This window comes from Sinohyriopsis cumingii, chromosome 3, assembly GCF_028554795.1.
Source record: "Sinohyriopsis cumingii isolate HCF-2022 chromosome 3, ASM2855479v2, whole genome shotgun sequence".
Taxonomy (NCBI): domain Eukaryota; kingdom Metazoa; phylum Mollusca; class Bivalvia; order Unionida; family Unionidae; genus Sinohyriopsis; species Sinohyriopsis cumingii.
The window spans coordinates 132,958,062-132,975,567 of record NC_142963.1 but is presented as its reverse complement, the minus strand read 5'-3'; the positions used below and the strand labels follow the sequence as shown (position 1 = coordinate 132,975,567).

The 17,506-nt window shown below is 34.9% G+C and overlaps 1 protein-coding gene across 1 annotated transcript in view; it reads right to left on the bottom strand.

Annotated features, from left to right (window-relative positions):
* The window catches only part of LOC149803889 (guanine nucleotide-binding protein-like 3 homolog), a 52,839-nt gene extending 35,624 nt beyond the window's left edge, over positions 1 to 17,215 (bottom strand). The window contains exons 1-4 of the mRNA XM_089953703.1: positions 17,128 to 17,215; positions 12,049 to 12,101; positions 7,240 to 7,294; positions 1,222 to 1,304 (exon numbers count right to left, since the gene is read on the bottom strand). Of these exons, the coding sequence (XP_089809829.1) occupies positions 1,222 to 1,304; positions 7,240 to 7,294; positions 12,049 to 12,101; positions 17,128 to 17,146 (210 nt within the window). The 5' untranslated portion in view covers positions 17,147 to 17,215. The remainder of the gene's footprint in view (positions 1 to 1,221; positions 1,305 to 7,239; positions 7,295 to 12,048; positions 12,102 to 17,127) is intronic.
* Positions 17,216 to 17,506: the final 291 nt, after the last annotated feature.

The window sequence follows — 17,506 nt, the reverse complement described above, 5'->3', positions numbered from 1 at the left end:
AATGGCCTAAAAGAAGCATAGCTTTCAGGGAAATGTGTAGTTCTGACACAAAAAGGGTGTCTCTGCATGATCAAATTCAGGCATGTTGTAAATTTGTTTGCTACATTGACTTGTTTCAAAATACAACGACTCATTGAAGAAAATATTCTGTCAAGCTTCTTGGTAACTCTTCTGCACTAAATATTACTTCATGCACTTCTGATTAAAACATGTCTGTATTGGAGACTTATCCATTTTATTTCATTTTTTAAACTAGTATTATTTAAAATATCACTATAAAGTAGTGAATAATTTGGCTGTGTGAAAATGATAAAATTTTGTAAAAAGTTTGATACATGACACAAATTGATTGAATCTGATGTAAAATTAATTTGAGAAGGTTAATACCATAAGAACTGCAATGATGAGAAACACACAAATCTACATATGCGTTTTGTTTGATTTGGTGGAAAGATCAAGTTTGTTATGGCATGGGATGCATCAAGGCCAAGACATATTCATAAGCAATATCAGATAAGTTCTTTCCCCAGACTAAAAAATAATGACTGCAGTTGTTTTTATTACATGCCTCATTTCTCTGCTTTCAAAATATTTGCTGCTTTATCATAATTTAAAACAAATGGGATTTATAAATGTTCAATTCACTGTGTCCAAAAATATTAACACGTGGATGTCAAAGTAAGTAGTTTTAATCTTGATGTGATATAGAAATACGGACAGAGCAGCTTAATTGAATGCCTAATCAAGCATGTAAGATTAAATGGGTACAAAATAAAACTACTTTCAACACACCTCACTTTTTTAATCTTAATGTGCTGACTTCGAACCAATCTTCAATTTATTTCAATATGAACAATTTGTGAATACTCTGTACTTTAAAAATAAATGAGACACTATGCATGAACAAGTACCACAGCACTCACATGCAAATGTATTCTTTCTGTAAAATATTTTGTTGAAATCAAACACTCATTAATCAACATTTTGTTTGTTAGCCGCTAACGTATGATAAGGAAAGTTTAATTAGTTTGTGTGTTCCAATGTAACTGGCAACAGGCAAACTGAGCACTGAAACTTCTGTCTACTTGTGACACTTTAAAAGTATTACTATCAAAGAGAAATTTTATAAATTACAGAATCATCCTACAAGAAGTCATATAAGGCATTCAAATACGTGAAGAAGGGATTAAATCTACATTTACTAGTATAGAAATAACGAACCTTTCTTTTCCGTTCTTCTGCTTCCCTAAGTATAGCCTCCTTAAAAGGAAGACTGTTAGGAATTCCAGGGTCCTTCCGCCTAACTATAAAAAAGAAACATGGGAAAAAAGCACTCATCTAAAATCGTACATAACAATTCTATAAAAATAATAAATACCATCCTTTTTTAAAACAGCATTTACTTATGAATGACTTGTTACTGATACACATACAGTTATGTTTAACTTATTTTCTTAATATTACAAATTACATGGCTGATTGATAATAAACTTTGATGCAACTATTAAGGAATGAAAACATCAATAAAACTTTTTGGCTAAAATGGCAAATAAGGGCAGAATACAGCAAATGATTTCTACTTAAAAAGAAAATAATTAAGATAGGAGTAAGAAGCTATAAGTAGGGTACATCCCAGATTTGAAAATTTATGGGGGGGGGGGGCAATAACCATCTCCATTTGGAAAAAAGATTTTTTTTCCTTCTGAATATACAAGGGATTTAAGGAAGAAAGCTAGGCATGGAACTATAATGCATTATTCCTGCTATTCTGATTGATTTTGGGCACACTATCAATGATATCCATATGAAGGTTGTTCTTGTAGGGTTTAACACCATTTTTCAGCACACGATAGGCTATACATGGCGGCCAGTATTAATGGTGGAGGAAGAACCCGGGAAAACCCCGGAAAGAACCACCGACCCACGAGAAGCTACTGGCAAGCCATATGAAGGTAGTGTATTAAGAAGCAAAATACTATGAACATATGTACACACCAGTAGCATACACATTATTTACATTTATACTTCTTTTATTTGCCTGTCACAAAGTATTCAATGTAAAAAGGTATGATCCTGTCAAACTCACTTGTACCTTAAGTTAACTCATCAAACATCTTGAGAAGTAATGTTATTTTTATGATAGGGTTTGAACCGAGTACCAATCTGCCTTTGAGACTGGTTAATTTTCAGATGGAAGCACCTGTCTGCAAAACTCTCTTGGATCAATAAATTCATACTGATCTCTATCAAAGCACAAGTACCTGATATAACCAATAAAACCTCTATACAGGGATGGAACCAGCCTAAAAAATGAGTACCTGATATAACTAATAAAACCTCTATACAGGGATGGAACCAGCCTTAAAAAAACCGGAAACTGTCCACGCACATGTAGGACACAAAAAAGTGTGCAATTTCACAAGTAACTGTAAACATGCACAACACATTCAAATCATCAAAACATGTAAGAGAAAATTATTAACTATTATTATAATTTACTGGGTTCATACTGAACTTTGAATGATAAATTCAAAGACTTTTCCTAAACTTTCAAAGACCACAAACATAGATTTACAAGACCTATTTTCGCTAACATTTTATATACAAGTTATGTTATATGAGAAAACAATGAATGCAAAACACTTCAATATTGTTTAATGATGAAATTAAAACTATAATTAATTTCCTAAAATTGCTTTATAAAGATCCGGAAGATAGGTTACCATTCATTGTTATTTCAGAAATATGTAACGTATGCATCAGATCAGCACTGCTTTCAATGCATTATTATAGTTGCTGTCTTTTCTCTTCAATCATTTTGGAAAGAGAAGCCATCGCTGTCATCTTTTCCTCAGCTCTTCTCCCAAGAACTTTTGACTCTGTGACAAGCACAATGAGTCCTTTTACCTGTGTCTTCTGCCTTCTGAACAAAGGAAGCAGGTAGGCTGGCAATGTCAGCTTCAAGATGCAGCTTTCTGGCTTTAAGTTCTTCCACATCATCCATGGCTAACTCCCGCTTCTTTCCTTTTCTGATTTTCTCATGCTCCTCCTCTGCCTTCTTCTTATCCAGATAGGCATGGTACTTATGTCTTGCAGAGGAGGCATATGTCATCATTTCATTGCTAATGACGATTTCCAAAGGTCCACCAGCTTTTCTTATTGTGTCAATGATTAGCCTTTGAGCTCTGAGGCTTTCTTTGCTGGGTTCTCATCATTAACCTGTTTGATGACAGAAAATCCTCTCTCCACTGTTGCCTGACCAATATGACAACAACGACATTTTCTGGAGAACATTCCAAAGTTCCCCATATTCCTTTCTATTGGAAAGAATGAAATAAAACACTTCATCAAGGCTGTCATCTGTTCTATTGAAGCATTTCAAGGGATGATTGGCTAGTGGATAACTTCATCCACTAATTTTCCATACCGAGGCAATATTAAATCACATTGGGACTCAACTTCTCTTCCTCCCTCACACATAATTCTGAGGACCCTATGGAGTTTTGCTTCTCCCTTTATCCTTTTTCAGCCATTCCTTGTATTTCTCTTGCTCAAGCCAGGTATCATTGAAAGAGCAAAGACCTGGCATTTTTAAACACGAGGTGAAACAAAACTGAAGATGTAAATTGACTGCACAAATTTTGAATCCTCAAGCATGTGTTACTTTTGTGCACTTTCTACAGAGAGTGAGTGCTTGTTCAATGTAACCAAAATTCAATTAGCTGAAAAAAATTGTGAATTAGTGTAATGAACATTTTGACTAGCCAAAGCTGATGGACTTGTCCAATCAAATTGAACGATTCAGCAAAAGAAAGCCAGCAAAACCATCTACATCCAAATCTAACAACCTTAGGCAATTTTATTTGTGATTATAATAAAAATAATAATAATAATAATGAGGATTTTGTATAGCGCCTAATCTTTAGAAGCTCTAAGTGCTTTACAACATTAGAAAACACCTAAAAACATATATAATATGATACGAAAAACAAACACCACAAAATTAGAAAACAAATAATGTGCTGAATATAGTTATGGTGCTGGCTTCCTTTGATGAAGGGTGTTGCCGGCTTGCTTTGATGAAGAGTGCATGTGTTACTGAAGTTGCTGCCAAGGCCAACTTTGGATGGATAAACAAATGCTTGTTGGTTATTGCAGCGGCAATGAAACTGAAAGGGCCATCAAAAGAAAGAAACCAGGAAAACTCAACTATAGTCTGATTTTACATCCCCATTTGTCTGAAACCCCCTACCGATTTCAATAACAAAAACGTTTAATGTAATAAAAAGTGCACAGAACTAAGTCAATTGAATCATTGATTTATCATTTATATCCTGACAGTGACCATAATGGCACTAATACTCGCATCCCCTGCACCTTTCATGCTTAAAGGACTTTCCATACTAACATGGCACCATATTGCATACACTATGGACTACTTTATTTCCATCAGACAACATAATGACGTTGTTCATCCTATTTGGTAACTGCCTGATAATTCCGTAAACTAGAATAACAATGAGAGTTTGGAATTCTATCCCTTTGCACACATGAACATAGAAATTAAACCACTTGTTAAATCCACATGATAGGCAAATTTGCTATTGTCATTTTTTTTCCTTTGCTTGATTTGACATTGTAAATATCAGAAGCAGACGAAATATGTATGCACATCTGTAGTCGTGCACACACATCTTTGCTGAAAATTGACTTGTCTAGGAACTGGAAATGGATCTCGAGCATGTCCGTCTATTATACTGAAAACTTCAGTTAAGCATGAAATTCGTAGTGTTAGGGCCACTCTACTCACAGTCAGGTTAGAAATTATAAATGAATGAATGAACTGACCAAGTTCCTTGCGCTTTTTATCACATTAAAGGTTTCCATTATTGAAATCAGTAGAGGGGTACAAACAAATGAAATTTTTGGGTTTATTTCAATTTTCAAAGACTTTTAAAGACCCCAGGGTAATCTGCTCAATTTTCCCAAACTTTCATGGCCTTGAAAATGCTACCTCATTTTTCCCAAACTCATCCAAGACCTTCAAAGACTGTACGAACCCTGATTTATTAATTTGAAAACTGTTCATTTATATACATGTACATGAATATAGCCATTGTATCAATGTACTCTTTATTATATCAGTTGATACACTTCCACAAAAAAATATGTGTGTTTCCAGTCAGCCAACCATCCCTATTTTTCATTGCAGATCTGAGCATTTTTTTTTTACCCCAGAGTAAAAATAAATTGATCTGTGGATGGAATTAAGTCGGTTTTGCCATGTAATTGAAGCACTTAGTACATTATATATACTAATCATTATAATATATATAATGTTTATAATAAAATAAACCTACCTACCTACCCTACCTTTAAAACCAGTGCAACATGAAACACATTTTTTGGGCCTAAATATAAGTTTGATCACGAGGACTAAGAAATTTAAAGTTCCTGATTTTTTTACTATCATGGTGTTTTCATGGGTTTACTATGGGAACTGAATTAAAACTGTGAGCTATTAACTTCCAATATACAGTGTCTCTGTGTCTTGTTACTTCATTTCCCACATGAATTATATCCAGGAAAAAATATTCAGAAAAAAAGGAAAAAACTCCAGTGGAAATTTTAACATAAAAAAACTTCATATGGATTAAAAAAAAAAATTATTCTGACTAAAACTGGATCTATACAAAATAAACCCATTAAAATGTGTTTATCAGATGTATTTAATAAAGCATGTGTACCAGCCGTATCTAATAAAGGACATATACCTGACATAAAATAAAGCATGTGTACCATATGTATCTAATTAAGCACATGTGCCAAACATATCTACTGTATGTATCTAATAAATGAAATCATTTTCATTGTTTACTGATGTTTATTGTGTTAACTTAGTGGTACCCAAAGTGGGCAGTACCACCCCATTGGGGGGTGGGATTACCTGAGAGGGGTGTTAATGATGAAAAATGCTCGTTACATGGTAATGTTAGGGGGCACTGAGGATAACCAAACGGGCAGTGGCCTGAAAAAAGTTTGGGAACTGTTGTGTTAACCCTTTAGCTACTACAGCTGTTGTGCAGTTTCACTACTGCTGAGTGCTATCATATCAGTTACTGAGACTACTGAGGCTGGTTCCTAGGCTGAATACTAGAGCATCATCAAGGCTGATTACAGAAACTGACAATGAAAACATGGTTGCATTTATATTCATTGGTTTTTGCTGGATTTCAGCGAAATAAAAAACAGCTTACCTTGTATAGTGTCTGTTAATCATATATTTCCACTTTATATTACAAAGTTGAGAGTGGTACCTCTCAAAACAGTCATTATCCACACATAAATGACGATGTATATTCCAAAATATGCCCACATTTAACCTCTCAGCTTTCACACTTGTATCAAAATGCTGAGTAAACAGTTCTCTCATTGGTTATATAATCAAAAATATGTTAACTTGTGTATTTTTAACCAATCAATGTTTAGTTAGCATAGCAGTCATGTCTGCATAGATGCGACACTTGATTTCGAGCACTGCAGAACTATACGCACATAAGCGACACTGGGGTAGTAAACTAGGCTTACTGACACTGCATATATGTCAGTGGGGTTCAAGAGCTATTTACAGGTGACGCTTAGATGTAGTCGTAGTCAAAGGGTTAACTGATTGCCTGCAAAGATCCAGTGCTTGAAGAGGTACAATGAATGCCTGAGCTGTGTAATATTTTTACAATTAAGACAAATTAGCCATTATTTATACTAATGTATACTTTAGCAAGCTATTATCAATTCAGTATAAAACCTACTGCTCAGAAAATAGTATCACCCTTATTGCTTATTTTCATCCTAGTTGTCAGTCTTTTGATATTATATCTATTTTATTTCAATCTCAATATATAATGACATTTTTAAATCTGGAAATGTGCATTTCATAAATGTGGAAATCATTTGTCTACCACATGGACTATACTGACACTAAGTCAGTTCTGGATTGTGCACTGTTGTTAACATGGTACACAGTAAACATAACAATTTGGAGGAGGCACTGTGCCATGAATAAAATGGTAGTGTGCCAATATTACAGATGACAATTAGCAGGGCTTTTTATTTATCAATACCTGCCCACTGGAACTTTCTGAACTGAATATGATGCACACACAATTATATAACAAAATGAAAGGATCAGCTATGAATGAAATTCTAAATTTAGGCCCTGCTATCAATATAAATACTTACTTTTGTTTGGATGTTTCCTTGCCTCTTTCTTTTGTTTCTTCTTGTGATCCCTTACCTATCAGAAGAAATCAACATTATAACTGATAAAATGGTTGCATAATCAAATACTGTATTACATCTATAAAGAGCTACAGTTTAGCACATTCCATTATATAAAATGGACAAGATCATGGATCCATCTGATGGATGAAATGATACAGACTCTACCTCAGCTTAACACAGTCCCTTATATAACACAGGCATGATCATGTATCCACCTGAGGGATAAAATGACACTGACCCTATCTCAGTTTAACACAGTCCCTTATACCACATGGGCATGTAATGATACTGACTCTACCTCAGTATAACACAGTTCCCTATACAACACGGACCTGAGTGTGAATTCATCTAAGGGATGAAATGATACTGACTCTACCTCAGTATAACACAGTTCCCTATACAACACAGGCCTGATTATGAATCCATCTAAAGCATATGTGTCAAACTCAAGGCCCACGGGCCACATCAGGCCCGGCGTACAATTATATCAGGCCCGAGAGGTCTTGACCAGCGTACAATTATATCCGGCCCGAGAGAGAATTTTAGGCTATGGTGTTTCCCAATGCACACTTTGCTGAAAAACTTAGCTTACTTCGCGCCGAGTTCACATGGTGCTTTAGTGACTTTGAAGCACAGAAAAGTAATTTCGAGCTGTTTCGTAACCCATTTACCATAGACGTGGAAACTGCACTGTAAATTTGCAGATGGAGCTAATAGAGCTGCAGTGTAATGGGACACTAAAGGCAAAGTACGACACTGTGGGGCCTGCACAGTTCACTCGTTTCATTCCTGAAGAGATGCCCCAGCTTCGTCTACATGCGGCTCGAACCTTGAGCATGTTTGGTAGCACATATCTGTGTGAGCAGCTGTTTTCTGTGATGAAGATTAACAAATCATCACACAGGAGTCGTGTCACTGATGAACACTTGTAGTCCATCATGAGAATCTCAATGACACAGAACATTACTCCCAACATAAACGAACTTGTAGCCAAGAAAAGATGCCAAACATCCAGCTCTGACAAATTGGCATAAGAGCGAAAATGTGTATGCCAATGATTTTTTATTATTAAAACTTTTTTCTGTTTTAATTTATATTAATGTTTAAAAAAGGTTTAATTTTCTGCTTATTGAATGTTTATCCTGTTCGGCCCGCAACCTTACGTGTGATTTGAGTTTTGGCCCGCTGAGCAATTGAGTTTGACACCGCTGATCTAAAGGATGAAATGATATTGTGCATACCTTATACAACACTGACGTAATTATGGATCCATCTGGGGGATGAAATGATATTGAACCTACCTCAGTATAACAGTTTCCTATACAACACAGGCACAATCATGTATTCATCTGAGGGACTGAATTATATTTCATCTACCTCAGTATAGTCAAGTCCCTTATACAACACTGACGTAATTATGGATCCATCTGAGGGATGAAATAATATTGACCTTACCTCAGTATAACACAGTTCCCAACACAACATGGGCCTGAGTGTGAATTCATCAGAGGGATAAAATGATACTGATTCTACCTCAGTATAAGGTGACCTTGCTTATATGGTATGTATGGCTCCCAGTAACAGCATCATGGTTAGGGAGTATTATGCTCAAAATATAACAACAAATAGTTTCCTTTTAGCTATCTTGGCAATATATCCAGTTTCATTTCATGTGCCCACTTAGACTGTTCTTGAAAATATTAAATTTATCTTTTAATATAATCTAACAAGAGGCCTTTGACGATATATAACAAGAGGCCTTACACCGTGTAGAACAAAAGACCTTAGACCATGAAGAAAAAGAGGCCATAGACTGTGTAGAATAAGCTCTTAATCATGTGTGTGAGTAAGTAGGTAGGTAAGCATGTATGTGAATGCTGATGTGTATATATGTTCATGTGTATATGACTGTTCCTGAAAATATTATCTTTATCTTTAAATATAACCTTCGACCATGTAGAACAAGAGGCCTTTGACAATGTTGAACAAAAAGCCTTGGACCATGTAGAAAAAGAGATGCAGAACAAGAAGCCTTGTGCCATGTAGAACAAGAGGCCTTTGACAATGTAGAACAAAAAGCCTTGGACCATGTAGAAAAAGAGATGCAGTACAAAAAGCCTTGGACCATGTAGAAAAAGAGGCCTTTGACAATGTAGAACAAAAAGCCTTGGACCATGTAGAAAAAGAGATGCAGAACAAGAAGCCTTGTGCCATGTAGAACAAGAGGCCTTTGACAATGTAGAACAAAAAGCCTTGGACCATGTAGAAAAAGAGACGCAGAACAAAAAGCCTTGGACCATGTAGAAAAAGAGGCCTTTGACAATGTAGAACAAAAAGCCTTGGACCATGTAGAAAAAGAGATGCAGAACAAGAAGCCTTGTGCCATGTAGAACAAGAGGCCTTTGACAATGTAGAACAAAAAGCCTTGGACCATGTAGAAAAAGAGATGCAGTACAAAAAGCCTTGGACCATGTAGAAAAAGAGGCCTTTGACAATGTAGAACAAAAAGCCTTGGACCATGTAGAAAAAGAGATGCAGAACAAGAAGCCTTGTGCCATGTAGAACAAGAGGCCTTTGACAATGTAGAACAAAAAGCCTTGGACCATGTAGAAAAAGAGACGCAGAACAAAAAGCCTTGGACCATGTAGAAAAAGAGGCCTTTGACAATGTAGAACAAAAAGCCTTGGACCATGTAGAAAAAGAGATGCAGAACAAGAAGCCTTGTGCCATGTAGAACAAGAGGCCTTTGACAATGTAGAAGAAGAAGCCATGTGCCATGTAGAACAAGAAGCCTTGTGCCATGTAGAACAAGAGGCCTTTGACAATGTAGAACAAGAAGCCATGTGCCATGTAGAACATGAAGCCTTGTGCCATGTAGAACAAGAAGCCTTGTGCCGTGCAGAACAAGAAGCCATGTGCCATGTAGAACAAGAAGCCTTGTGCCATGTAGAACAAGAGGCCTTTGACAATGTAGAACAAGAAGCCATGTGCCATGTAGAACAAGAAGCCTTGTGCCATGCAGAACAAGAAGCCATGTGCCATGTAGAACAAGAAGCCATGTGCCATGTAGAACAAGAAGCCTTGTGCCATGCAGAACAAGAAGCCATGTGCCATGTAGAACAAGAAGCCTTGTGCCATGTAGAACAAGAAGCCTTGAGACATGTAGAAAAAGAAGCCATAGATCATATAGTTTAAGCTCTTAATCATATTTAAGTGTTTAAGTGTTTGTATGTCTGTGTGTATGTAAATGTCGATGTGTATATAAGTTCATGTGTATATACATATATTTGTGTATGAAGGTATATGTATCTATGCTTGCACGTATTTGTTTATTATGTGTGTATAGATGAATAAATTATCTCTAAGATTGGAAGACTGAATGCAGGTAAACTTATTTGGTAAAATAAAGTTAAGGGCACTTTTAAACTACAAATATATGTTGCATGTAGGTTTACTTGTGTAGGTCCATTGTATATTTAAAGCCTAAGTTTTGATAATGAATATTACATTACCAGCATATATTTTCTCCTACAATTTTTGCTGTCCCTTTGACCATCTATATTTTTTGTCCCACTAGCTTATATACATCATATTTTGGCCTAATAGTCTACTTTTTGTTTGTTTTATTCTTTCATTTTTGTTTTTGTCACTATGATAGCATCAGAATTCAGATGCATGGTTAACTTAAAAAATTAGCTACATACGAATGCATTTATATTTGAATACTCTCACCAGTTTTAGTTTCGAGAGAGTTCAGGGTGGATATTTCCCCTGACACATCAAATCACTGAATCTAGATCATGTATTTATAACCACTTTCTGCTGATCATAAAAGACGGTGCATTGTATGAGGAATTTATATTTTTACACTGAAAATGGATAGCTCAAAACTTCAAGTAATTTCTGCCAACTGTTGGGGTCTTGGAGATTGTAAAAAAATGTAAGGATGTTTTTGGTTATCTTAGAAGAAAAATGTCATACACATCGCTTACAAGACACATTTTACAGAGGGTAAAATTTCATATATCAGGGCATAATGGGGTTATGAATGTATTATAGATTGTTACAGGTCAAACTCACAAGGAGTTTGCAGTCTATTCAACAACAACTTTGAATATGATATAAGAGATTGTAAGATCCTGATGGTAACATGTTTGCACTAGATATCAAAAATTGGTGAAAGGAACTTTTCTTTAATTAATATATATGTGTCAAACAATAACTCTAGAATTTCACAATATAAATGATATTATTTATGAATATGAATCTACTTTGCATTGAGAAAGAATCCCGGAGATTTTTCTGATCACATCAGTTGATCAGGAATGAAATGACACTTACAAACATATTATACACTATAAAGTACACAACACATGCAAATAATGCCACTTCATTATTGATAAGATCTAAAAATTCTCGGGTGTTTTTTTAATCTCTTTTTCCTCTTTCATTTTACAGTGATGAAAAATAACTGTTTTAGAACTATTGTACCAATATGTATTACATGTATCGACTTTGGTATATTGTGTCAAATTAAAAAAATGTTTCAGTGGAAAGATCTGAAAAATAAACATAATACTCAATACTATACCAACAAAATGCTTGTATAATAATGAAGATTTCATAATTAAAAACAGATTTAATATTGGATGATGTTTATAAAATAAGAGTTTATATATAAACATCACATCAAATATTTTATTGTCATGTCTATCAAAGTTTGATATCACTGTAGTTCATTAACATTAGACACAAATCAACACTCACCTTCTTCTCAATCTTTGCTCTTCTTTTTGTTGTCTGTCTCTTACTTTTCTTTCCTGGTAATGAAGATTAATGTTCCTCATTTAAAACTTTTACGAATTTAAGAATATTTCACGATCCTTTCAAAATATACAAACATCCCTCAGAATATCAATGCCAACTAGACTCATTGAATGTTTTCATTTGTTGACATAATATCAGTTTTAATGCTGATTATATTATGGTGACATTCTCAACTCTGTTCAATACTTTTCTGAAGTAAATCACAGAAAGTCTATGCAACTAATGAAAATGTGCTACCTGATACAAATAAATCCTACTGTAAAATAGTACATCTGAGAAGTTTCATTTATCCATGATGTCTTTAATACATTCTGAAATGTTATACAATTGAAGTTTCTCTTCTCCCAGTGCTAAAGTTGGTATCAAATGGTATCATGAATGGAACCTGATGCTGCATCTTAAAATGATAATCTCAATATAACGCAGTCCTTTATATAAACACAGGCATGATTCATCTGAGGAATGAATTGATATTTATCTTATCTCAGTATAAAACAGAAGCTTATAATATATGGGCATGATTACTAAGACCGACGAACTTATTTTTTTTACTGATAACAATAACATGTTCAAGTTTATTCCATATAAATTAATTTAATCAAATTTATTTCTAAAACAGTGACACAGAAAACTATACCTATAAGAATTAGTCTTCTATATGAAAAATACAATATAAATATCAGAATGATCTAAATGGTTTATGTCATACATTTCTAATTCTTCTTCGCCAGAAACCCCTTTTATATGTACAAGTATCAAGAAACATAAACCCAAATGTTTAGTGAAAGAACGACGGCTGAAAGGTTGTTACATGCATATCAATATGGGATGGTGGCAAAAGTAGTCCTGCATGTAAGACCTCGACGCTGATATTATATTGTGTGCATCAGGGTCTTACTGCCTAACTAATGGCGCTGTGTAGCGTGTTTTGATGCCAAGTAACATCATAACGAAAGTCAAATTTTCAGGAATATCTCACATAACTGGCAACTAAAATAACGATGCTTTTCTACAAAGTAAAGTCACCATGTTTTAGTCAGACTTTACTCATTCTGATGTCTTTTCTCTAATTTAAATTCTCACAAAAGCCATGAAACCCGGGAATGCCGAAACTGGGTTCAGTTGAAATATTACTCTTTAACGAAATGATAAAAATATATTATGCCTATTGGAACTGTAAGCAACATTTCATTTCGTTCAAAAAACATATCCTCCACATGAACCTACTCTGGCATACCTCAACTACCGTCGCTTTTCAACAAATGCAAATGTATGTCAACAGAACATGAAAATGAGTCCATTTGCTAATGTCAGATTCTGATTCCACCAGGATAAAAACAGCACAGTAAGTATATTAATTAAATATCAATTTGTGGAAGAGTGTTGATATGGGTTGCCAAGTGTGTGAGATATTTCTGAAATTTTGATGCTCGCTATACAAGCATGTTATCTGGGTAGTAAGACATAACAATAAAATAAAAAAAACCTGTGATGTGTCTTACACTGTAGGACTCGGGGCAAAAGTAGCTACGATGTGTAGCCTCAACTTGATTTGTTGTGGTTGAGGCTACAAACTGATTCCATATCATGTAATGGAGCACACAAAAAATCATCACTAAAGTTAGAAAAACAGTGTAGAAATCTACTAAATAAGTATAATCATGTTGTGAAAGAAGTCTGGCTTATTTTGAATTTATTAAGCTCTTACACGATAAAATAAATTGGCATGGCTACACTAACCTCGCCATGTTCGCTATGACAGACAATGCGAGACTCTCGCCGTGACCCATTTTCTATGTAAGGCTTGTCAGACCATACATGGATATTCTACACTGTTATTATCAATCAAGTGGCGAATAATTGCTTCTTGATGGAATTTCAAAGTTGCCGATAAATGGTATTTACTTTTAATGTGCAGAATTTCTGATTCAAACAGTGCCAAATTATTACTACGATTTGTTTACGTTTCCAAATAAGGCCTCAATGTCCCTATGTGGCACACAAACAAACAAGGCTGAGAATGGAAGTGATCATTATTTGAACTAATATGGCTAACGATCAAAACGAAAATATCGGATAAAAAAGGTAAACGAGATTTTACAACTATTTCTACAATGATTTTTGATATTTCTGGTATTAAATAAGAGGACTACTCAATTTATTGGATTACATACAAGGCAGGGCTGAGCAAATCCCATAGCCCGACGTCCCGGACTAGTCATTTTTGAAGTCGGGCAAGTAAAATTTTCCAAGTCACTAGTCCGGGACAAGCGCTTTTTAAAAAAGTCGGGCTAGTCCTTATTTTTGTGCTTTAATCACTATATCTGCCTTTATTTGGGTAATCATGCCCTCTGGGTGTACTGAATACTTAATTCTACCACTTTTCGTGTATACATTTACATCCTTTTACCGCTTGACTGCATATTGGGCTAAGCAACAAAATTATCGGCAAATCAAAACACGTCAAACAAAAGAAAGCCAGTATGATCCATTAGCAGTGTTGTAAGCGGTTTTGTTGCAATGAGTTTACTCAATCTAGATCACGACGAGCGGCTCACTATGATTTTAATCCAGCGAGTCAGTGTAATTAAATTAATGAAAGGTACTTTACCGACATCAGTGTTGGTTTCCTTCATGAACTGATTAAAATATAGTAATGATTCTTTAATTTACAATTGATTATACAGATGATTAACTTCCACGTGTGATATTGTGTTTTTAGTGAAACAATTATGCTAATTAATGAGCTGTTTCAGTTCGTATTTAAAAGAGAAAATTGATGCTATAATCACTTTAGAAGTAGTTGTCAAGCAAGCTGATAGTTACTCTGCGGATGAAATGAATTTGCTAAATTATTTTCGCAAGTAAGGTAATAACGGTGATTCGGCGAAGGTAAATTTGTTTGAAAATGGAGGGATAAAATATAAGACGGATACTGAGTGTGTGGTAGCTATTTCTGAGTGTCAACGATGATTTAGTTCAATGAACTTAATCAAGACTTCTTTAAGGAGTTCCTTAATCCAAAAGAGTTTACAAATGTTAATGAACATTTCTGCAAATGGACCAGAGCTTGAGGACTTTAACCCAGACACAGCTATCAACTGCTGGCTTAGTGCTGGTGCAGGTGGCAGACATATACATGGACATATTTTCAAATCCATCAGCTAAAACATATATACATGAACCTGAAGAAGCCAAATGCATAACAACCAATGTTTTTGAAAAATTAAATTCTTTTAAGAAACAATTATGTTGTATATCGTTTTGTTTGTTTTTTCTATGGATTAAACACATACATCTCATCAAATCTCGGCAAGTGATTACCATTTTGGGACCAGTGAAAAATAAGGTGGGGCTAGTGACGAGTAAGGTGGGACTAGTGACGAGTAAGGTGAGACTAGTAAAGAGAAAGGTGGGACTAGTGAATTTTCTGAAACCACTTGTCCTGGACTGGTGGTTTTAAAAAAAATTTGCTCAGCCCTGCAAGGAATATTTTCAAATTTTTATTATTGGGCTAAAATAGACCAGGTGTGAATCACACCCGGCTTGCTCCATTGACACATATAAGCTCATGTTAGTACCCTGTCCAAGCGGTAGGAGTAAGGGTACTAAAATTAGTACTAGGGCAAAAGGTACTTGGCTACCCCAGATGGCTACCAAAAATGACTTACTATAACTGGCATTTCTTTTCCCCATTAACAAAATTAATCTATAAACATTATTTGCACCACAAAAAGTTTTCGACTATTTATATTTCATGAAATTATGTGGAACCAGGTTTTATACATGTTTGATAAATTGTTTTTTTTATATAATCTCCATCGTTCCAGTTAGCGGAATCACGCCAAGAAAGAGTTTCGAATTGATATTTATGATTCTTGGACGCATCTCACTGAAAAATAGATTAGTTAAGTTTCAAAAACAGGTACTTCATCTAGTCCTACCTGTAAGACCCAATGCTGACATTTATGTTGTTGGCGTCAGGGTCTTACAGCATAACTAAAGGCGCTGTGTAGTGTGTTTTGATGTCGACTAACATCGTTACGAAAGCAAAATTTTCAGGAATATTTCACACAACTGACAACTAAAATAATGACGCTTTTCTACAAAGTAAAGTTATAATGTTTTAGTCAGACTTTACTTACTATGATGCCTTTTCTCTAATAAATTCAAATTCTCACAAAAGAAATGGACCCGTTTTCAAGTGTCTTTGGCCTACTTTTCAGTTGGCTGGAAAGCGATGAAAGCCGAGAATGCCAAAATCGGATAAAGTTGAAACATTATTTTTTAACGAAATGAATAAAAATATATTATGCCTATTGGAACTGTATGCAACGGTTCGTTTCGTTCAAGAAACATATCCCAAACATCAACCTACTTGAACTTACTTCAGCATACTTCAACTACCGTCGCATTGCAACAAATTCAAATGTATGTCAATGGGACGTGAAAATGCATCAATTTGCTGGTGTCATATTTTCATTCCACCAGGATAAAGACAGCACAGTAAGTATATTAATTAGACATAAATTAGTGGAAAAATGTCAATATAGACTGCCAAATGTATGAGATGTTCCTGAAACTTTGATTACTCATTCCGATGTCAACGACATCGGAACACACTATACAAGGCCGTTATTTGGATAGTAAGACATAGCACCTCAACAAAATCAAAATGTGCTATGTCTTACATGTAGGACTAGTACTTCATCATTCATCCCCATGGTATATTACTGGACGATATTTTTCTAACACAGATTTCTCCCACACTGCTTAAAGACAACAAGGTTAATGTTTTCGTTCACTTCATTCATTCTGCTGGAAATAATAAAACAACACAAGTATTGTAGTCGATTGCGGGTATTTGTTCCCCTCGGAATCAGGTGACAAACAATGACCTCGTGCTTGTATTTCACTGCAATAAATTAGATGAAATTTACAGAAATAAATATGTTCAAACGGTAAGTTTAAAAACATGTCTTCCTTAAATCAGCCCTCAGAAGCTTCAGATAAACATACTGTGAAACTGTGCAACCATCTTGAAGCTCTATTCCTATCCCAACACGTGTGAAATGCAAAGCATTAATTCCTCGTCATCTAAAGACCTGAATTTACAGTATGTAATAAAATAGTGCGCCTGCATAGCTGTGGCAAAGTTAAAATACGTACCCGATGTTGTAGTGTATGATCAAGAACAACAACAACAACAACAATAATAATAATAATAATAATAATAAAACGATAACAAGAACACTGCAAAAGCTGTGTGAAAAGGTTTGCACAATGTTATACGTAAATAATCAAAACTTTCTTCTGCTTCAATTCTTGCATTGTCATTTACAATAAACCAAAATATTAGATAAAGTACATAGAAGATTATGTTGGACAAAGTATCTAT